At 38.4% G+C, this 23252-nt stretch overlaps 1 protein-coding gene across 2 annotated transcripts in view; it reads left to right on the top strand.

Annotated features, from left to right (window-relative positions):
• The window catches only part of SLC44A1 (solute carrier family 44 member 1), a 63066-nt gene that overhangs the window by 10721 nt on the left and 29093 nt on the right, over positions 1-23252 (top strand). For both annotated transcript variants that reach the window (XM_038170052.2, XM_072030733.1), the window contains exons 2-4: positions 6245-6334; positions 8963-9105; positions 17798-17934. In XM_038170052.2, coding sequence (XP_038025980.2) covers positions 6245-6334; positions 8963-9105; positions 17798-17934 — 370 coding nt within the window. The remainder of the gene's footprint in view (positions 1-6244; positions 6335-8962; positions 9106-17797; positions 17935-23252) is intronic.

The raw sequence follows: 23252 nt of genomic DNA, 5'->3' as shown, positions 1-23252 counted from the left end.
GAACCTGTGTTCCTCGTAGGAAATTTGGCTCCGCAGGACTTAATGGCAGTTTGCCACACAAAATCCTCGTCAAGATGAGTATCTTTTTTGCCTCCAAGCACTGCATATTCATTTTATGTGTGTTCTGTGGCTGTTTATCTCCCGTATGTAGATAGATATATAGCTACACAGTCATTTCTCAATTCCTTGATTTACAAACACAAACATGGTTTCCAACAGCAGTCGTTTCCTGCAGTGAGCTACAGTTGCACATAACAGAATCCAGACACTACAGGAAAGTGGTAAAGCAACAGGGAATTTGAAAGGGATGAAGTTAGATGAAGGTGGTTCTTAGGCTGGGGTTTTGTAACACGTGATCTTTAAATGCCATGTCACTATTAATGTCCCCGAGGACTTTTGAAAGTCCAGTAAAAACTATCCTTTCATTTAGAAGGAAAAAAAGAGAAAAAAAAAGAAATACTTACAAAGGTATAATTTTAAGTTGAAAAAAACAGAATTTTCAGTACTCCCTTAGCATTATTGGAAGTAGTTAGAAAGGATAACAATGCATATTTCAAATTTTTATATAGTGACTCTCTGCAGAGCAGTAAAAATACTAAATGAATTATAGCTATTTGAAAAGGTCATGTATGTGATCCTTTGGCAATAGTTTAGACAGCTGGTAATTTATGTTTAAATAAAAGCTTTGGAACAAATAACACACATTTCATTCCTTCAGCAAAGTACTTTTTCTCCCCCCAGTAAGTCTTAAAATCGTTGGCCCAACTTCAGCCAGCTTGCCAGTGATAGCTAATTTGGCAGTGTTGGTTAATTCAAAGCTGTTATAGTCCTGTGAATTAATGAAAGGTTGAGGGCAAACTGTTGCTGCAGAGGAAGGGACTGTAGCAAGAGCTGTGTTATTCTTACATATCAGAAATCCTGAAGGAGAAACAAGGAAAAAAAATAAAAAGGAACAAAATAAGGAATTGTTTCTACTGCTGGAAGCATAGTGGTAACAACTTTCACTGTGTGTTACATATAAGAGGATCCGATGTAGTACCCTGTAGAAAGTGCAAAGGAGAGCAAACGTAACTAGTTCCATGCCTTCCAGAACTACTGATTTTTTTTTTAAGCTAGTTTCTGTTCTTAAAAACAATATAAAAGTATGTCACCTTCAAAAAACAGAAGTCACAGACACCATTTTGAGGAACAAACTGTAGTTTGGATATTCGTGTGTAGCGGTGTTTGTAATCAGCAGCCCAACAAGTTCTGTGGAAGCTGTATTTTAAATGTTGTTAACTTCCCTGATTTGATATCAACATCCTTTTGGGGGAGAAATCTTTATAAAGGGTGTGTGGTTGCTGCTGAGATACTGAGATACTCAAGGCTTGGAAGGTGGATGTGATAGAGCACAGACACCAGGGGCCAAAAGAGGAGGTCTAAAATATTCAGTGCGTGTTGTTTACGAGAGAGTGGAAGGGTGGATTTATTTTGTGAATTTATCCAGTCTTTGAGGAAAGGTCAAACAGTTACTGAATATGAATGATGAAAGCAGTGGCTCATTTTCTGTACACGAGGCATGTGTCTGTCACTAATGTAACCCAACAAAGGTTTCGGAAGAGTGGTGAAATCAGTCCAGTCTGATTCGGTCTGGAAAAGTCACATCATTAAAGCAAGGAGTGGGCTGCAGAGGGAACTGGGCCAACTGCTGAAGTGCCTGAGAATGCTAGGATCTAAAAACCTGCATAAATCCAGGCCTGGTTGTTCAGAGAGATGAGTCAAAATGCCTTGTCTTGTACTCAGTTTGGAATAGAAAAGTAAGTGGCCATTTTGAAGTGTAGGAAATGTGAAAGCTTATTCTCAATGCCTGCAAATGGGTAGCTGGTTGTTTTGCAGCATCTTCATGTTTTCCTAGAACTGGGTTAAAGGTGAAAGAAAACTAAAAGGAAATTGGTTGCTTTCTAAGAGAGAATGTCAAAATGTTTTGTGTACATGTGTTTTAAAATGATTTCAACTTGTCTATCTTATTTTCTGGTATTTTTGTTTTCAAGTGGAACTGAATTAAACCACATGCTGAAGCAGAAGAGTAATAGGTCACTGTGTTTTATCTAACAGGAGTTACAAGTAGAAGTAATGAATAATTTGTCTGTGGTTTTGGTTTTGGGTCTTCCAATCCAAGAGCTCTGAGGAGCTGTACTGGGGAGCCTTCTCTTGAACCAGAATAGCCTATCTCACAACTGGTATCTCATGAAGTTTGATTTTTGTTACTACGGACATTGCTGTAAAATATTGTCTTTGTATGGCTTTATTAACACTGTGTTTGGTTGTCCTGGAATTAGACTGGCAGTTTGGAAGATTGCTCTTCCTTATGACTCATGTGTCTTCTTATCGTCCTATGGGATTTTGATGGAATTCCCTTCATCCTGGGTCTTTTCTGAGGTTTGTTTTTGGATGAAAAAATGTGAGAGCTTTTTCCCTTTATTTTCTTCTTTTTTTCCTTTTCTTTTTTTTTTTTTTGACCCTCTCTTTAACTTAGATGTCTGTATTCTTATAACCTATGGTAATCAGAGTAGTTCTGTACTTTTCAGTTGCTATGTTAAACCTGCTAGCTAAAGTAACCTAGAATCTTACCACTCCATGCCCTCTTGGAGTACAGTGGGTATATTTAGGATTTCTTCCTCCTGCCTTTCTCATGGGATGCAACTTCCTCTCCTGATGGAAAATTCTATCGTTATCTTGATCCTGTCCACGTCTTTGCTACTTAACCACAGGCTTGATTACCCATATATATAGATATATATATAATCCTGCAGATGTTCTTTACTTGGCTTCCTGGTTCAGTCATGTTACTCACAAATTGCCCATTAAACACACAAATGTCTCATCTCATGCAAAGAATGTCTTTGATGCCTAATTTTTATCATACAAACATCTTCTGTGCCTTTTTTTTTTTTTTTTTTTTTTTTTATCAGACCATGTCAGGGAAGTTAATGTCCTGGGCATCTATTGTAGCTTTTATTTTTTTTTTCATGATTCTTTGTATTCCCTGTGATTTCTTGTATCTGCATTCTTTGCCTGATGAGTCCCATTTTTGCACTTTTTATATGCACTTAGATTTGTGTTGCAGTCTGGTTGGACAGATGAGTGCTTCTGTGGTAGCCTCAAGTACAGTGATTACAATGATTACACACTCATTTGGATTCTTAAGTAAATAACTCTTAACCTCTAAAATCGGCACTGAATAGCTGTTACGGTCAGGCAAATGTTCCCAGCTTGCATGTTTATCTTGAAGAGCACTCTGTTGCATACAGTCCTCTGAAAACGCTCCTAATCCTCAGTTGTAGTGGTGTGCAGGTAGCATAGCATAAATTGTAAAAGCTCTGTTTGAAGAGAAAAAAATACATATTTTTAATTAAAAATATTTTTTCTCTATTTAACTTTCTTGCATTGTCAAATGTTGAAGAGTCTTAATCTGACTGGAGGAGAGGTGGAAATCCATTTAGGATTGCAGGCAAAGCATGTCTAGTAAAGTTTTGATGGGATTTCATTTAAAATGGAGACAAAGCATGGTTTCCAGATGGAAGAACAAACAACACTTGTTAGTTTGTGTTGACGATTTCTGTTGCCCAAGCATGAATATCAATATCAATCAATGCCTGAGTAATTAGCTATGTGTATAAGGGGAGGTGCCACTAGAGAGACCTAGACACCAGCATCAAAGATGAAGATTAAGGGGTGTAAAGCAATGGAAGAAGATTCAGTGGAGATCCAGAGTACAAGGAAGCAACTGAAAAGGAAAGAGCAAATAGATACTGGCAGCTAGCTTGTGTTGTGCCAACCTCAGGACAGAACAGAGGAGAGCCTAGCGGAGAAGGACACTGATCTAAAGATGTCATTTCTCATCATGTTAGTCTGATGGCTGGTTAAATTGCCAGCTGATAAGTATCTAGTGCCTTTTGAGTTGTCTCCAGTGGCAAATTTCTTACTTAAAATACCTTCCTTAACGCTTTTTTCATTTTTATTTTAATTTAATTTTATTTTTTAATAGAAACTAGTGTTTGGAGTCAAGTAAAGACTACCAACACAGACTAAATTCTTCTGTGTAACTTTTTACCTACATGTTACACCAGGGCTTTCCAAGTTTTCTTGCTGAAATAAAAACTGTAGTCCAGTTAGTAAATGAAATGGCTTAGTTACAGTAACTGTGACTAGTCAGACAACCTAAATTGCCAGAGCTATTCCAGAGGATGTCCAGTGGCTTTTAAAAATCCTATTAAAAGGTTTTGTTTGCAGATGGTTCAGAGCGGATAAAACAAACAAAACAACACCACGCCACACTGTCCATCTTTGTGTGCTGCCTCTTTTGTCAAGGGCAACTTACTCTTAGGTGCAGCTAGAGCTGAAATTTTTCTCTACTGTTTATAAAAAAAAAAAAAGTAAATCTCTAAAACATCCGGGGTTCTTGGAGTAGATTGAGGAATATGAAGCTTTACATATTTTATGCAATTCTATTTATGCTAATTAAAACAATATAAATGCCACAATCTTGCTGTAAATGTTAAGTGTGAATAGTGTGTTAGTTCTAAGTGCGAACTCTCCAGGATCAGAAGGCAGTTTTATTGAATGAGTGCAGTAGAGTGCATAATGTGACCTTTCAGCACCTCTCGCTAGTGATTACTGAGTAAAATAGGAAGAAGTTTGGCTGTTCAGAACTCGGTGAATTTATGCAACATGAATTAACAATATAAACACATATATCTGCCAGTGGAGCTTCCTTAATATAAGATAGCAAAAATAGGATGGAATTCCCAAACGAAAAGCCAGACTGTTCAAAAACTGCTTTTTGATATATTGTGCATGCAGGATTTCTTCTTTATGATATGCAGTTCATAGTTTTCTAATGCTAATATTTGTAAAGATTGCTTTGTACTGGTGAATTAACAAAAACAAACAAAAAGTCATGAATACCGAAAAACATTTGCTCGCATCACAAAAGTTACATGCTACAGCTTCTTAGTTAGTTAGTTAGTTAAACTCTACAAAAATACTGGAGATAGAATGGTTGGATGAAATGTCAACAGCATTTGTTTTGATTCAATATTGATACTTACTGCCCTGTCAACTAAGTCTTGACGATGCTTCAGAGTCTTGGGAGGAAAAGAAGTCTAAAATTTGAATAGCTTACCCCTTTTAAACCTGTTTCTGATGAGAGTTGTATATGTTCCCTTCCTCAGTCTCCTTTTCTTCCAAAGTGAGTGTTTTTCAGGTCTTGATAGAAACGTGTCAACAGTAAGTACTTGAGAATTAACTGAAAAAGACTGTGCAACTATGTACTTTAAAAGTAGCTACAATTAATATTACCATTATAATATCCACATATTAATATGGTGGCTAATTTTGTGCTACAGTCTGTGTTCATTCTTTTTTTGTAGAAAAGCTTATTTTCTTGAAGTATTTTTTTAAGCTGTATTGCCTAGACAGCAAAATGACTAGTCTTTTTGTCTAGACAGCAAAAAGACTTCATTTTAGTGGTATATACACAACTATTTTACCTCATGAGCAGCAAACAATTTGAATTGCTTACAACTGCCTGTTTATTTGCTGTGTTGCAAAGAATAAACAGCTCTCAACATCATCGAGTGTTTCAACCTTTTAATACAACACTTTCCTTTATGACACCTGGGCAATACTGACTAGGGATTTCTTTGCTGAAGTGTTATGCTCAGCTGCCTCTTGACAGATAGAAAAAAATGTTCCTTTAACAGCAATTTATTATATCCATTCTATATGCGTTATACTTGTTAAACCTGCCAGTAGTGTTTTCAAACTTGAGAGTTTTTGAAAAGTTTAACCTTTTCTCCTTCGTGGAAATCAAACTGTTGGAAAGTGGGTGTGGAAAACTACAACAGCAGATACCGCTGATTCCATGCTATGAGCATCTCTTTCCAGTGAATAAAAAAACACGAGTGAAAGGAACCTGTTTCTTGGATAAAACACTCTAAGTTCCTGGATAAATTACCTGTTTCTTGGGTAAATAATTATTTGTCAGTCTAGCTTCCAATGGAGGCACTTGGTTTGAAGTGTCTTTCATGAGCTTAAACTTTCTCTTAAGTTTTTTGACCAAGCTGCTTCAGGTGTATAAGAGATGAAAGGTAACTCCTGCATACATTAATGCCCCAGAGAATTATTTTCTGCCTTGTTTCTACTGAGAAGAGGAGACACTTGAACAAACGTCGTTAACTCCATTTCTCTCTTCTCACACAAGAGCTCCAAGCGAGAGTGGAAGCCTCTGGAGGACCACAGCTGCACAGACGTACCATGGCTGCTCTTGTTCATCCTCTTCTGCGTGGGAATGGTGAGTAAAACTCAAAGGATTCAATGAATGTTGTGTAGTTAGTGAATTTGCATTCATTAGAAAGTGGTTTTAAAACTCTGTATCCAGTAACTTACTTACTGGGTAAGGTCTGCAGGCTATACTGTCGTAGGAGCTGTCAGCTGTAGAACAGAAATGGGTCATATGCACAGGTGAAAAGCCTTTGATAGGGATTCAGAACTTCTTGTTTGTGACAGCTCTTGCTCCAGTTCCCTTTCCCCTGAAACTCCAGTTTCATTTGTATGTGATTTCCAGCGCTATGAGGTGTCACTTGACTCATGCTCCTTGTAGAACTGGGGATGTCCTGGAAATAATACTTTTGAGCCTGGTAAATAGTTCTGTGAATTACTGTAAGCTTTTTGCTGAGGAAAAAAAGACTGAGTATCCAACAGCTGGCTATTTTCATCTTGGAGGCTTACTAGAAGCACCAAATACTAACAACCATATTTCTAATGGTATGGTGTTTTTATCTGAGTTGTCCTGTGTGTTGAAACCCTCATCATGCTCAAGACAACTTCACAACTCTGTGCACTTTTTATATATAAACAAATCTCCAAGAGATGCAGGTTACTGAAGACTGAAAATTGCAGACTCACAGAACAGCTGCAGTTTGAAGGAACCTCTGGAAGTCATCTGGTCCTATCCCCATGCTTAAGCAGGGCCACCTACAACAGGATATACAGGACCTTGTCCAGGTGGCACAAGCTGTTTTGATTTCTTTTTATCTTGTGTTGTTTTGTGGACCTATGTATTCTGTTCTTCTTAAGCACAGAATGTCATTGTCTTGCATTGCTGCATTTCATGCAGTAGCCCTTCACCATCTGGAATTTCTGAAGGCTGTCAGCTTTCTCTGTTGCAGTCCCTTAGTCTCTGGTCTTTGGAATTCTTAATCCATTAACAATTTTTTTTTTCTTTTCCTGAAATGTTTGTTATTGGCTGCACTTGAAGTGCAAAGATGACAGTTTTTCTTTAAACTATACAAATTATGTCATCACTGTAACATGTGAACATCTTAAAATCTTTAAAAGCACAGTATTTCCTGACAAACGAACTAGCAGCTTTTGTTGTGGTTGTTATTTTTCTGCCTGTGTTGTTGATGCTCTCTGGTTACTCAGTCTATACCCACTTGCTCCAACAGTCATAAATTAGCCTGCTGTAGGTTAGTGTCCCAGATTTTCCTGTCTAAGCAATATAGTACAGAGAACAATTATCCAAGTGGGTCAAATATTCTGTAAGTTAGTGTTCTAGGGGAATGTTCACCTGAAGAGTCAGTTACCATGATGGGCTTTGAGGTCATCTTCACGTTGTCATGACTTGGATTAGACGTGGGAGGAATTATGTAATTTCCCTTACTGTGTGTGTAGGGGGAAAAAAAAATATGAACCAGCCAAGAGCCTGAGTTTTGTTGCATGTAAAATGCATGCTAGTAAATCCTTTATAGAACAGCAAGAGATCGAGAAAGTTGAGAGAGAGTGCTGGAAATCAGCTTTAATTACTATTTGTGATGATAGCCTTTTGCTGACTTTGCCCTTGTTCTCACTTTGAGTATTAAGTCTGTAAGTGCATTAGTGCATTGACAAGGGAAGGATAATGACCAGCTTGCTGTTGTCTGGGGTTTCTCTACAATGATAGCCTGTCCGTCATAAAGATCACTCTCTTGTATCTTTAGACCTCTAAAACCACCCACATTTTAACTGTTAAATGCAGATTTCATTACCTGTTGTCATCAAGTGTCTATGATCCTGTTGCTCCACACACGTCTCAGATGGCTTCTCAAATCTTAGCTTGTCTCATCTGTAAAAACAGTTCATTGGTAGTAGTGGAGCAAGCCTATGGTTCACTTCTCCCCTGTCAGTGACATTGCGAGACAGCTCACGATTCTTTTGGAAGCAGTCTCCTGTTCACATCATCACTGCCTTGATCCTGATTTTGCCAGTGTGAGAACTCTGAACATTCACAGAAAGACCTGCCTGATTTGGGGTGTTTATCCCATTGCCCCATGTGCTGTTTTTCATACTCTTCCACTGTACCTCCTTCTTTCCTGCATTTGAACCTGGCATTTGGAGCAGTTGGTGCCTTCACCTGGCCATTCTCTTCTTTTGCTTTAGAGCAAAAAGATTTTCTTAAAATGAACCTATGTCAGATAAACCTTGTCCTTCTAGCTCATCTTGAAAACACTAGATTTGAAGAAAGAACAAATCTTGAACTAAGAAAATCAGGATGGTCTGGAGTCTTCTAAGATGCATAATAACCCTTGAAAACTCCAGCTCTTTTTTTCACTGGCTGCCCTTGGCCTCCCTTCTGTTTCGTGCACCACTTGAAGAGAATATTATGACTCTCACAAAAACAACTACAAGATTTTTAACTCTGCGTGGATAATGTACAGTGTTAGATATTTGAGCTTCTTTTTGCCTTGCATTTTGTTTTATAATTGCACAGTAGTTCTCTGTGGATTCTCCTTGTCTTTCTGTCTTTGATCTGAAAGGGTATTTAAAGAAGCTGTGCTTAGAAACAAATGAATTAAACTCAATTTTTCCAGCTGTCAAAAGAGAATATTACTAAATTCTGTTTTTTTTTTTTTTTTTTTTTTTTTTTCTTTTTTCCCCCCAGGGTTTTATCTGTGGCTTTTCAATAGCTACAGGAGCAGCTGCAAGACTGCTTTCAGGATATGACAGTTATGGAAATATCTGTGGACAGAAAAATGTCAAGGTGGAGGGAATAGTCAACAGTGGTCTGGACCTCACACAGAAGAAGTGAGTATGTGATTCAGTTGCTTAATTCTGTAAACCAGGAAATGCAAAACCTTTCTTCCTTTGAAAGTGATTTCCAATAAAATGTGAAAAGGGATATCCTTTTTTCCTACTGGTCTTTTTCCACTGTTCTCACTTGGAGAACAACAATCTAACATCTATCAAAAGTACTTTGAAAGTGTATGTTGACGGAAGTGTAACGTGAGCATAGCTAATTCACTGAGAAATGTCCTATTCTTAGCATTCAGTTAATGTGGGATGTTGTAGCAATCACTAAAGAGTTGTCTTTTTTAGGGTTTTAAGTGTAATATAAGTGTTCTCAAATTTGAGAGTAGGCCTATGATATATATGTGGAAATGGTTTGACTTCTGACATCCTATGATTAATTTCTGCCATTGAGTTTAGGGGAAACTGGGATATATCTGACACATTAAAATGAGACTTTAAAACTTTAAACCTTGGATTCTAAGTAGAATGTATAAAAGGTGCTCGTGGAGAAAGTGCACAAAGATTTTAATCAACACACAACTCCTAGTAAGCAGTATCATGGGGAAACACACTTAAAGGTCAGAACCAACAAAGGTATTTTCTGTCTATTGAGAGGAAAAAAACCTTACTACAGCTGTAGTGCTAGAGCTGAGTAACAAGAATTCTGGAGTGAGGGCTCAAAAACCTAGTGGATGTCTGTTGAGCTCTGCTGCTCAGAATGCATCTGTACGATTTGTGTAATGTTAGAAAGTAAGCTATGCAGTCTAACCTTAGAATAGTGGTACTAATTGTTAAAAAAGATGTCTTGTTTACTATTTGATTACATCAAAGAGCTAAAAATTATTCAATTTATGAGATTGATGTTCTTTTGCTTCACACTTCATTTTCAGATTAGCAGATAATCCTCTATTTGTGGGGATTATTTTGGAAATATTTCTCATATGTGCTGAGTTTGAGTTGCCATAATGAAGATTTCTAAATACCTGATTTTACTGGGTCTGGCTGGGATGGAGTTAACTTTTCCTGCAGTGGCCCATACAGTGCTGTGCTCTGCACCCATAGCTAGAACAGCAGTGGTATCACACCAGTGTGCTGTCTATAACAAAGCAGTGCTGGCACAGCACCAGGACTCCCCCCAACACCCCTGGAGCCAGCAGGTTGGGGGTGGGCAAGGGGTTGGGAGGGGATGTCACCAGGGCAGCTGACCTAAACCAACCCAAGGGATATTCCATACAGTGTGGTGTCACACTCAGCAATAAAAAGTGGGAAAGTGGAAGGAGAGGGGTGGCTCTCATCGTGAAAATGTCTGTCCTCCCAAGCAACTGCTCCATGCATTTGAGGTCCAGCTTCCTGTGATGTTGCCAAACATTGCTTGTTGATTGGAAGTAGAGAATTTTTCTTCCCTCTGTGCTTCTGTGTAGCCTTTTTTTTTTTTCCTTCTCTCCCTTTTCTTTTGAGGAGGGGGTGTAGAGAGAGCACTTGTGTTGTAGTCCAGCTGCCCAGCTGAGTAAAACCACCATGCTGGTTGAAGGTTTAATGTTGCTAGGTATTTGGTGTGATTTCAGGAAAATTTAAATTAAATAAAACAGCATGAACATTTTTACATATTTATTCTGTCAAAAGAATCATTTCTTAATCTAATTGCAGCTTTTAGGAGGGTTGAAAAGCTTAACAGTTATGCAGAAAAAAATTCCTACTGCACTCAATAAATATTTTAGTGCTTTCTAGAGTCAGGTATATCAGTACAAAATTGTCATTCTTGTGTTGTGAAAGATGATACAAAGTTTAAAATTATCAACGTAAACATCTTTACCTTTAGAAAGAAATGATGTCTGTCTTGGTGTGAGAAGGTTGAGAAGCTCAGGCACCCTATTGGAACACACCAAATAATAGTGTAATAGTCTCCCTAGGATATGTATGTTACAGAAATTAGGCCATCATGAATACAAACATCTAGCACTGCTAAGTGATTTTCACCTTGTAAAGTCAATGATTGAAAGATTGCAAGTAGAAATGGAGAAAATTTTAAATGCAGTTAACATACAGAGCTTGTTGCTTGTCAAGCCAAAGTCTTAGTAAGGTTCAAAAGTATATTTTTTCAAAAAAAAGATATATCGTGGCTTGAAGTGTGACTGAAGTGGGTACACTTACATAGGATATCATCATCACTGGTAAGAGTGAGAGAAAATCTTCTAGAAAGGCAGATTATTCTATAACTGTTCACGGTGAAGACTGGTACAGTCAAGGGTACCCAGCTTTGGTGGAGACCAATTCTTACGTAAGCAAGTGATCCTTCCCACTCTCACTCTCGGTGACTTTTTGTTTTTTTTAGCAACTTTTCAGAAGAAACTATCTGCTTTGCATCTGTGTCTAGCAGATGGAGCTCCTGCACTGTCTGAGGTGCAGTTCATTGGAATATTTCATGCTATTTTATAGGAGTACTTTTCAGACATATGTAAAAATAAAGTCTTCTTACTGCTGCTTTCTATTTCAGTTTGTGAAGAGAAGGATGGGCTTTAAGATCCACAAATGTGATTTTTGAAACATAAAGTTATACTCATTTCATTCTGCTTGCAGAGTAATTCTGTCTTCATTTCTGAGTCCAAGGCAGAAAAGCTAAATCATCTGTAAAAACAGCATTTCATTCCTTGTAAATGACAGCAACCCATAAAGACTGTAATGAGGAAGTGAAATGTGGTCTGCATGGATATGAAAATCTGGGTGGTAAGGGTAAGGAGCAAGAGTCCTCACAATAGTATGATCTGGTCAGTGTACATCAGTGATGCTGACACCAGTGAGGTGCAATGTTGGGAAGGAGGTTTTTGCAACATGATCTTGTCAACAAAGAGTGAAACAAGCATCTTTTTATTTTAGAAAGAAAATACAGCTTTAATAGACTGTGCTCAAGGGTAAGACACAGGATGATAAACCAGCCTTAGTTTAATGACTTCTTATCAAACCTGCCTGCTTTAAATAAGCTTCTTGCTTTTTCAGGTTTTGCCTGTTATGATGGGGTTAAAAATGTCCATAAATGATGTCCACAGTAGCCAAATATTCATTTTTATTTTTGGTCATTAGTATTTTGCTGCTTGGGCAGAATCCAGTTAGTGCTGTTCCTCTGAGTACAAGAAGATGTTCATATGCTGCCACGAAGAACAGTTAGGGTGGTTTTCTGCCTTAATAAATGCCTTTGACTCAGGAAAAGGGTGGATTTTTAGCTAGTAAGAAAGCTCAGATAGAGCTTGCAGCATGCATGATGCATGCAGAGAATTTGGTTGAAAGAAACTGTATATGCCCTACATGTCATTTGTTTAGATTGGTTGTGATCATTTAATTCATTTCTCCATTATAGCAATAAGATGCTTGTAAATCACAGTAAATGGTTGTTCTGTAAAGTACTCATTTGCGTATAAAGAGATGCCCTGAGAGCTGACAGAAAATCAATGACACAAATATAAGAATGTAGAAAGTACTTGAAGGTAAGATAGGCTTATGTGGTGGTTTTACCCTGCTGGGCAGCCAAAATCCCACTCCAACTGCTCCCTCACTCTTCCACCTCAATGAAGAAGGGGGAGAAGATACAATGGGAAGGGCTCAAGGGTTGAGGTAAGGACAGGGAGATCACTCACCTGTTATCATTATGGGCAAAACAGACTCAGCACAGGAAGATTAGTGTAATTTATTACCCGTCACTAGCAGAATAGAACAGTGAGAAACTAAAAGCAAACTCAAAACACCTTCTTCGCATCCACCCTCATCTGCCTTCTCTCTCCAAGTGGTGCAGAGGAACAGGGAATGGGGGTTGCGGTCAGTCCCTGACACTTCATCTCCGCCACCCCTTCATGGTCACTTTCTGTCCTACCTCCAACGTGGGGTCCCTCCCATGGATGCCGTCCTTCCCGAAATGAGCCTGCGGGCGCTGCCCACAGGCAGCAGCTCTTCAAGCACTGCTCCCACGCGGCTCCATCCCACGGGGTCCATCCATCCATCCCCCAGGAGCAAACTGCTCCAGCACGGGTCCCCCACGGGTGGGGGCAGCTCCCCCTAGACCCCCTGCTCCACGTGGGCTCCTCTCCACGGGCTGCAGCTCCGGCCCGGGGCCTGCTCCTGCGGGGGCTCTCCATGGGCCGCAGCCTCCTCCAGGCCACATCCACCTGCTCCAGCGGGGGCTCCTCCACCCATGGGGGGGCTGCAGCGTGGAGATCTGCTCCATGGGGGACCCATGGGCTGCAGGGGGACAGCCTGCTCCACCAGGGGCCTCTCCCTGCACAGCCCGCAGGGGAACTGCTGCTGCCTGCCTGCAGCACCTCCTGCCCTCCTGCGGCCCTTCTCTTGGGAGCTGCAGGGCTGCTTCTCTCACGCTTTCACAATCCTCTCTCTCTCGGCTGCTGTTGCACAGCAGTATTTTCCCCCCTTCCTTAAATCTGCTCCCCCAGAGGCCCACCCAGCATGACTCCCTGTCTCAGCTCTGGCCAGCAGCAGCTCCTTTCTGGAGCCATCTGGAGCTGGCTCTGCTCTGACATGGGGCAGCTGCTGGGCTCTGCTCACAGATGCCACTCCTGCAGCCCCCTGCTACTATGCCCTGTAAACCCAGTACAGCTTGTTTGTATAATTTGACACAGTTCCTAAAATAACCTGTTCATGCTTCCAGAATCAAGGTGAAGTGTATGAAGTTATGATGCTTTGTCTTCCTGTTTTTACATGGGAAGAAGAGATTGTCCTATTACCTATTTGTGACTATGAAAAATACAGCACTTATCTAATAAACTACAAATCAGGAGTCAAAACTGTTGATGCTGTTTCTAACTTCTGATCATTTTGAAATTATATTTTGAATTACTTCCCTAGAAGTCTGGAATTTTCTTTTAGATGTCTTAAAAAAAAAAAAAGCTACATTGAAATACAAACTTAAAACAGGAGAACAAGAAGAAGTCTAAGTCTATATATATACATGTGCATTTTTTGATACATTTTGAAAAAATATGGAGAAGTTCATTTTTAATTTCCTGCCTCAGAATGAACAACTTGATACTGATGCTATTTTCATATATCATGACTTTTGAAAAGTTACACAAATTTTTTCCTTTCTCTGTACGTATAGGAATTATTTTAATTTCTAATTTTTATTATAGCTATGAGTGTAGATATGTTACAAATTACATGCAGTTTTTTTTTTACCTCAAGTAACTTTTCATCATGCCTTGTTTCAGAGACAAACGTTTCCAAAAAGTAGATTAAGGTACAACATAAAGATGGTTTCTTAGGCTCTAAATCTGACGTACAAATTTCCTACAGCAAACAAATTTTCATTTCTAGGGCTGAAGCATATTCTAAAAATCTAATTACTTTAGTCTTTGTATTGCTGATCTAAGTTAATTTGTTATTGTTGATTTTGAAGAAATTGCAGCACAAGATATGAACAAAACCTGCATTGACATGGTTTGGAATTTTCTGCAATAAAATCAGTTGTTTTCAATAAATCATAGCTTTAAAAAGCAAACATTTTCCCCTGTAATGCTGGTGCCTGGCATTTCAATTCTTGTTTTAGCTGTTAGAATTTGAAAACATCTTGCATCAAATTTCTTGAACCGTCGATTGAAGCCACAGATTCATAGCTCGGAGTTTGATTTGCAGCTGCCTTGTTTTGGTCAGAGCCATCTCTGAACTGCACAGTGTGGTGTTTGAATTATATGTGTCTGTTTAAGGGTATGCCAACACAGCATGCTTCTGTCCAAATGGGATATGGCCCTGTAGTTGCATCATATTTCTCAATTGTCAGTCTTGACTTAAAATTGTAGTCTTCATTTTACAGAGTACTCCACTTTCTTCCAGCCATTAAGATTATAGTTTGGTCTTTGACTTGAAATGAATGTAGAAGTGGGCTATACTCCAGCCTGTGAATGCCAGAATTGGTTTTCCTGGGCTTTTCTCAGCAATATGTGTTCAGGGGTGCTAGGACTGGCCTCCTGCCCAGGGAATTGGGGTCTCTGCCCAGGCTGAGGGATGCAGACGGACAGACATGCCCAGAGGTAACTGCAGGACATATGGCACATAGGCACAGCCTCAGCACACAGACACAGCCCTGTTCCCTCTTGCCCTCGTGCTGCTGGAGCCAGCCAGCCTGGTGCAGGCCCATACACAACACCCCTGGGTCCCCAGCACACACACATCTACCTCCCTGGTGCTGCTGGCACCAAACTGACCTGTGCTGTGCTGGTCCCCCATCAACTGTTGTCTGGCAGCAGACTTGAATGTTGCATAGGGTGAGATGGTGTAGAGACACGTTGAAGCAAGTGGTTTAATGAGGAGGTGGGACAGGCTGCAGTGGTCAGGCTCATTCAGAAAAGCTTTAATGACCAGCCCTGGCTTACATGCAACTCCTCCCATCCCTGTACATCTCATCAGCTTGAGTAGCCCCACTGACCTTCTGCAGCATCCTGGACCATCAGGTTTGCATCTTTATCAGTTGAGAAGTCCCGTTTTGCCTGCAGCTTCGTGTCTGTGTGTTTGTTTCCCCTTCCTTATCACAATTTGGTGAGGTCCTTAATAATGCAGTCTCACTGCAAAATAAGTGTTCTTGCATATCCTTACTAGTTAGTGCAATGACCAGTTTTGTTCTTGTCACTGCCTCCCTTATCATTTGTCATGCTTTATTCTTACATGTTCTTGCTGATGGCTGCTTTGATCAGATGCTCTCTCTCCACATGCCCTTAGAGAATGGAAGAACATCTGCAGGGACTTGCCTTCAAGAAGAGGAGGCTGTAAAAGGAGTGTCCAGTTAAAACCACTATTGTTTGTCTTAGTATCAATTGGAAGGTGTTTTCTTTGAAATAAAGGGAAAGTGTGGAATTCATGGCTTGTTGCTCACACCCAGTTAGTTACCTTGGAGATAGGGCAGAGGTTTTTGTGTGTGCTTACTTCCTAGATTTTCATGGTCTATGGAGTTCTGAGGTGTGTAGAATGTATTCAGTAAAAAAAAAAAAAAAATTAAAATTAAAAAATTCACAGAAATAGGGACAAAGAAAAGGAATGTTTTAAGAATTCAAGTGGTGCATTACTGCAGTACAGTTCATATAGGTGAAAGTTTTGATGGAGTTTCAGGAGGTAAGACAAGAAGTCTTTTGAAGCTAAGGACTGAAAAAGTGTGCTAAGTAGTAATAATTATCATACGTTGAGATTAGGTAATAGAAACTTCCCTTTCTTTTCCCTGTGTGAGAAAGTTAGACAGCAATTGGCACATAGATTGAAAGTGTTCAGGCAGGATCTTAACTCTGGCCATTACACATGTGGCCAACTTATATGAAGTAAACTTTTTTTTTCTTTTCCTGGTATCTGCACAGTGATTTTTGAACCAGCTTTGTCCCAATTGTTTAAAAAAAAAAATAGTTTGACATTTATGCATGGCCTGTGAGATTCATTATAAAAAATATCACTTTAGAAGTATTGTCTCTAAAGTGTGTAGTATCAAACGTGTTGGGACATTGCCTTTTCCCTTGTAACACTTTGTCATAGCACATCCTTCTTAAAAGTTCCAGTCCAAGTAATAAGTAAAACACCAATCTCTTTGAAAGTTTTATTTATTATAACTGTTATTATTTATAAGTTATTATTTATTATAATATATTATTATATATTATTTATTTATTTATTTATTTATTTCTGATAGTGTGCATGTAAAAGAGTCTTCTTATAGTGTACTTATAACTATGTATAACTATATGGTAGTTTAAAAAAATATTCTGGGATCAGAAGGGATTTTTACTGATTATGAGTTGAATTTCACCTGTGTGAACTGCAAAAAAAGAAATGCTATTTTACATGGTAGTTTTGTTTTGTTTTCCAATTTTGGTGTGAGATGATATGAAGAGAGTATTTCAATGCGTAGTGTGTCACCAGAGTTACAGGAATTTGAAGCACTCGTTCAACTTTCACAGAAGAAAAGATGCTGTGTCTGCATTATACCATGAATGGACAATACAGTAGGGCAGTGTTTGCAATGTGATGTGTGTAGTCAGGAGAAATGATGGCTAGGAAGCTATAATAAGTACTTCACAAACTGGGTTTTTAAATGACAGTGACCATCTTGAAAAGTTATTTAATAGAATCTCTCTAAAATACTGTACCTGAACTGTAGCTACTAGAAAGAGATGAACAATTTTTATTTCAAAATAAATACTAACATGATTTATGGTATGGGTATGGGCTAGTGGTATGGAAAATCAATCTAAAACAAAAAGCTGTTCTGAAAAAATAGTGACAGTCTGTCTTTTTTTTTTTTTTTTAAATAGCGTAAGTATAATCTTAGAGGGTTTGTTGTGTATTTTGGGAAAAAAAATGGAAAGTATGAAGTCATGTTGAAGGCTGGAGTGAAGCATTATCTCTGAATTTTAAGACCCATATCTGTGAAGAGGCATGATAGAAGTGCTACTCTTTTTGTAAACAATACCATTTGAATGGACTTGAATCTGGTTAAGTTACATATCTCTTCTGTGTGATCCAAAAGTCTGTAAATATTAGTCTTTTTGGCACATATGTTGAGTATGTCAATAATTTTTACCCACACAATTATGATAATAGCAAATTTCCTATGTTTCTTGGTAGACTAAAGGTTACTCTTGAATGAATCTTTTAGTTTGAAATTAAATCAATTTTGTTCAGTGTAATTGTTGATTAAAACAGAAGTAATTCACATATTTTTCTTCTCTAGGTATGTTTTCTTCTTGGATCCGTGCAACATTGATATAGTACATCAGAAGATCAAATCTCTTGCTTTGTGTGTATCAGCTTGCCCAAGGAAAGAACTAAAGACTCTGGCTGATGTTCAGAAATTTGCAGAAACTAATGGTATGGAAAAAACATATCTGTTCATGTACAAATTTAATAGTATTAAAGAAACACTTGTACATTAGCTAAACTAAAAATGGAATCTAGTTTAAGAAATGGTGATGAAATAATGCAGTATTTTTTTAAGCTAAAGCTTTGCTAAAACTTACAATATTGATATGTTCCTGTTTGTGTCTTGTACAGTTTTGAAAGACCATTCTTAAAACAGGACCAGAAAGTATGGTGAGAATTAAAGAGAAGGGCCAAAACTGTTGGGTGTGTTCTCAACTACTCCTACGGAAACGCTCTGATTTGTTCAACAGTAACTGTTGAAATATCCTCATGTATAAGGGGCCAGTAATAGCTGTACTGCTGTCTGTGCTTGGAGCATGTCTGTGGGTGTGAGAAAATGCCCTGCTTTCAATCAGTGCTCCAGTGCAGCCCCTGTTTTTCTGGTGGAATTATAAATAACATTTCTTGCCTGTCTCCATAGTTATGTGAACAGCTGTGCCAGCACAGTGCAGGGTTAGACCAAGAGTGGTGGCTTCCTCATGTAATTTGTGCAGAGCTGTCTGAGATAAGTCCACAGTGAAAGTAGGCGGTGTTGGAATATGATTTCACTCTTAACCCCTTAACCATGTGTTTCTCTTACATAAAACAGGTCAGTTATTTTTTGATGTGAAGTTAACATCAGTGGAGTCTTGTAGAATTGTAGAATCACAGAATGGTGTTGTTTGGGAGGGATCTTAAAGGTCATCTGGTTCCAACTCCCCTTGCCGTGGGCAGGTACTTGAAATAGTGAAATGCAGCCATGTCTTGTTTTACCACAAACACTGTTTCTATGATTATAGAAAGTTAAGTCTTGTATTAACTGTGCCTGAAATATGTTCAGCATAAACTATCTTTTAAAGTACAACAGAACCCACTCTTCCTAAAAAACATGCTGTGTCTTGCCCACGTGATTCTTCATTCTAACTGTTATCTATGTTAGCATTTTAGGTTTTAAAATAGATCTTTGACATTTTCATTAATTAATATCAGAGCCAGGTGTTTGAGCTGAGAGAAGCTTGGCCAGAAGTGTGAAGTCTGTTCTTAGAGAAGAATGGAATCATTCGTGAGGTCAAGCCATAATTTTCATTGTATGATCTTGAGCTTGTTGAAAAGGAGCACAAAACTAAATTGAGCTTTCCTCTTGTAGATGTACTCTGTGCAGGACTGGAATCACACAATTCTGAGAAGCTTATCTTCATGGTTATATTTTTGTTTGTAAGTTCACAAACCAGGGCAGGTTCCACAAAGTGGTACTTAATAGCAAGTGAACAATTTACCTACTGAGCACCCTAATTGCTATGGCTCCACACATAGTGAATGCATACTCTACGTACAGTAAAAGTTAAAGCATTATTCAATCCTATGATAGACCAAGAACAGTGAAATAGAATCAAAACTATAGTACTGAGTAAACAGAATAATTTTTCTGAGAGACGCTTCATAGCTCCAAGAGTAGGTTTAAACTAAATAAAACTAATAAATTGAACTGGCAGCCTGTTTCAAGTGACCTTAGAAGGTCACTTCTACACTGTAGGAGTCGACTGTAAAACAAATAATAAGCAGACCTGAGAACTTTGAACATTTCTGCACGCAGCTTAACTGCAATTTCTGTGTTTGTGATGTTATCAAGTTAGAATTTTAAAGTGTACCTGACAAGTTCTGAAGAAGGCAAGAGAGTTGTTTCATTTATTGTGATAATCAATGCTGAGTTTTCCATACTTGCAATTTCTAGTGCATAACAAAAAAAAAAAAAAAAAAAAAAAAACCACAAAAAAAACACACCTTAATGTATGAAGATGCATGGGTACAGAATGCAGTCAACTCTTAATTTTGCTCTTCTGAGCCCTTCTAAAAGCTCTAACCTTTTCTACAACCTGAAAATAGCAATTGTGCTGGGTATAGGCTCTGCGTAGACTGTTGCATATGCATTTGAAGAATTAACCATTTTCACCTGGCTCAGATAGCATCTCTGAAATCTCTTTACCTGTCCATACACCTTGGAATTCTTTTATAAATTACTGCTTAAGAATCCTTCCATCCCAAAGAAATCCCCATTGTTCCTCAGAGGTTATATAGTAAATTCAGATAAAACATTTTACCTAAGCATCTTTATCAGAAGTTGTAACATAGTAAAACATACTGCAACATCATTGGATTGATTCATGATTTTATCAGTATCAGGTATGATTCTTTAGCTATTTAGCATTCATGGTGTCTTTTCCAAAATGGGAGAGGAACTTGTCTGCCTATGCAAAAAATGACAAAACTGCTAACACAAGGTAGGGTTCAGAGCGTTTGTGGCAGAATTCTTAGTGTGCAATGCAACGTGTGTTTTTCTGTAAGCAAGATTATAAATAAGTATTTAGGGCAGAGGAAATGCTTGCTTGAAGCATGAAGAACATTTCACGATGAAGCAGCCTTCTGGTTTTCTGAATCTGTAATGAAGCACTTGCTATTCTGCTGTAATTTAGGAAAAAGAAATGATGTGGTGAATAATGCTGCACCATTTCAGGTCAGTAACCTCTCACTCACCCCCATCCCGCTTGCTCCCTCACTGTCAGGTCTAGCATTTGCAATACCATCCCTTCTAAGAAAAGGGAGCTCTGTCCCTTGTAAAGCTTGGCTGATGTTAAGAAAACAAAGTGTTTGCCTTCAGTCTGTTCAGAGTGATTGACACATGAACACTAGCAACTGGCTGGGATCTGTTACGAAAGGAGACACGGGAGGAAAAAGCTATGCAGTTGACCACTGAGATTTTCAGCCTGTACAAAGATGCAAGTCTGAAGCAACTCCTGCAGCTGATGCAGTGCTGACTAGGAACATTTTCTAACGCTGCTCACACACAGCCATGCTAATAATTGAGCTTGTAGATCTGTGGGTTTTGCAAGACCGAGAAACTTATATATTTTGAACAAACTGTTGCTGGTCTGCTCAGATTTTCTCACCCAGCAGAACACGTTAGGCGGGGAGTGCTTGGGATTCAATGTTTTTATTGGTCTTGGCACTTGAAAAACGATGCATATTGAGTATTGTGGCTAAGAGCTCTTTTTTCTAGAAAGGGTGATTGATGCTTCAAAATGTAACATCCATGAAACGTTACAATGACCTTTCCAAGGTCTTGCCAAAGCATTTTTAAATATCCTTGAAGATATAATTCATTTATGACAGTGTGAAATGAGCAATGAGATGTCATTATCTAAAAGAAACACTAAAACAGGTGGCCATAATTTCTGACATGTTTCGTTCAACAATAAGTGTAATGACTAGTCGTTATGAGAACCACTGTTCCTATCTGTTATGTAAATGACCAGATGCGGATTTAGGAATCTAGAATATTTCTATTTTAAAATGTGTAGTCAGGCATCTTGGTTGTCAGAGTACCATAGTTAGAACAGGCTACTCGTGGTCCAGGAGTGCTTAAGAGCTCAAGGTAAAACCACAGTAAGTCTGCTACTGAGACTGGCCTGAAAAGTAATCACTGAAGGAAATCAAGCTGCATTAAGTCAGCATAAGGTCATCTCTCTGAGCTACGGGGAGGAACCAAAGGGAAAACAAAAAGGATTTTTCTTTCATTTGAAGATAATGAAATCATCAAATACAGTAGTCAAAGTAAGCCTTTGTGGCATGCTGTTGGTATTTGCCTTAGAAATAGTGGTTACATTTCTGCCAGCCTCTGACATTTTTCTTCTGCTCCTGTTCCTATCCCAACCTTTCTTTTTCATTATTTATTTATTTATTTATTTCTCGGGGAAGTGTGCTGGTTAAAACTTGATTCCCTGTTCATTATTTTCCAGAAACCTGTTGTACCAAATTAGTTATAGGCATATATATCATATAATTGATTCTGCACCATTGGGGTCTTTGGGAATCTGAATTTGCTATTAGTTTTGATTTATTTTTTATTTTTTTAAAGTCTGGAATAAAAGTACATTATGACTGGTTTTGAGATACGGGGCATTATGGTTACTCTACCTTGTTACTATAGCTGCCTGTCAGAATTGTGTTGAAAATGGACCCCCTGGTTAGAATGAAACAGTTTTCACAATAGAGATAGGCTGCACACAGAGTCCTGCAGTAATCTACACCAATATGGCGTTATTGATAGCATGAAATGTTTGATAGCGTTGTCTGTAAGTGCAATATTTATTAATTGTGAAGAGAGGAAAAAAAGGGACCATATTTTGTGTGTAAAAACTCTTGCTCTGATGCCATCTTAAAGGCTGTTTCCTGGTCCTTGCTTTCAAATACCTTTTTACTTTTTTTTTTTTTTTTTTTCCTTAAACTTTCTTTATTTTTATGTCTGTTGTTGGTAGTAACAAGAAAAGTCCAGAGACTTTTTGCCTGGAAAAAAAAAGAATGTCAGGAAGAGTAAGGTCTTGAGAAAAAGGAATAGCTTAGAGAAAGTTAAAACACAACAACAAAATGCCTTATTCTTTGGTCTTGTAAACTTGAGTAGTATGTAACTAGAGAGTAAAATGAAATTACCAGGCACCAAGTGGCCAAATATTTTTTAGATTAGTTATGGGTGAAGTATGAAACTTACTGTAATATGGCAATATTTTAAATACCAAAAGGAAAAGAGTTGGACTTGCAATGTTTGGATTTTTAAAACTAGAAAAGTACTCAGGGAAACCCTCCTGGATGCCATCCTGTGCAGCGTACTCTAGGTGGTCCTGCTTGGCAGGAGGGTCGGACCAGATGATCCCCAGAGGTCCTTTCCAACCTCAACCATTCTGTGATTCTGTACTAACCCTGAGCCGTAAGTGGTGAAGAGCAAAAGAGGCACTAGGAGATAAACAACGGCTACTAGGCTACATGCGCTTTTAATTTGATTCCAGAATAGCTGATTTTATTTAATAGTGAGAAAAATATGAGTGGATGAATGAGTAAATTAATATTTGTTTTCAAGTTCCTGTACTGCTGATTGAGAAGGGGATAGTCTGGGCTTTTTAATTACAGCTGAAAATACATCTCTATGAATTTTGACTCTAGGACATTAAAGGCATTTTTAGGTTTTATACATACAGTTATTTGTAACATGAACTATGCTTAGCTATTCAAGTAGTTCTTTTCATGGCCTTAAAATCTGGAGACATCTGGAGGGTCTAAATTGTGCTGTTGTTTTTTTTGTGTGTGTGTTGTGTTTTTCTTCAAACATTTTTGCAGGCACTGGAGGACACTTCTTTTAATTTCAGTCCTGTATTTATTTATAAAAGCAAGCTGTGCTTTCTCCCACCCTCTGATTCTCACTCGTTTAAATAAGTGACAGTACATCCCCCTTTGGAACA

Source organism: Anas platyrhynchos, chromosome Z, assembly GCF_047663525.1.
Source record: "Anas platyrhynchos isolate ZD024472 breed Pekin duck chromosome Z, IASCAAS_PekinDuck_T2T, whole genome shotgun sequence".
Taxonomy (NCBI): Eukaryota; Metazoa; Chordata; class Aves; order Anseriformes; family Anatidae; genus Anas; species Anas platyrhynchos.
Note: the sequence above shows the minus strand (reverse complement) of the source record. Positions and strands in the feature narration are given on the sequence as shown.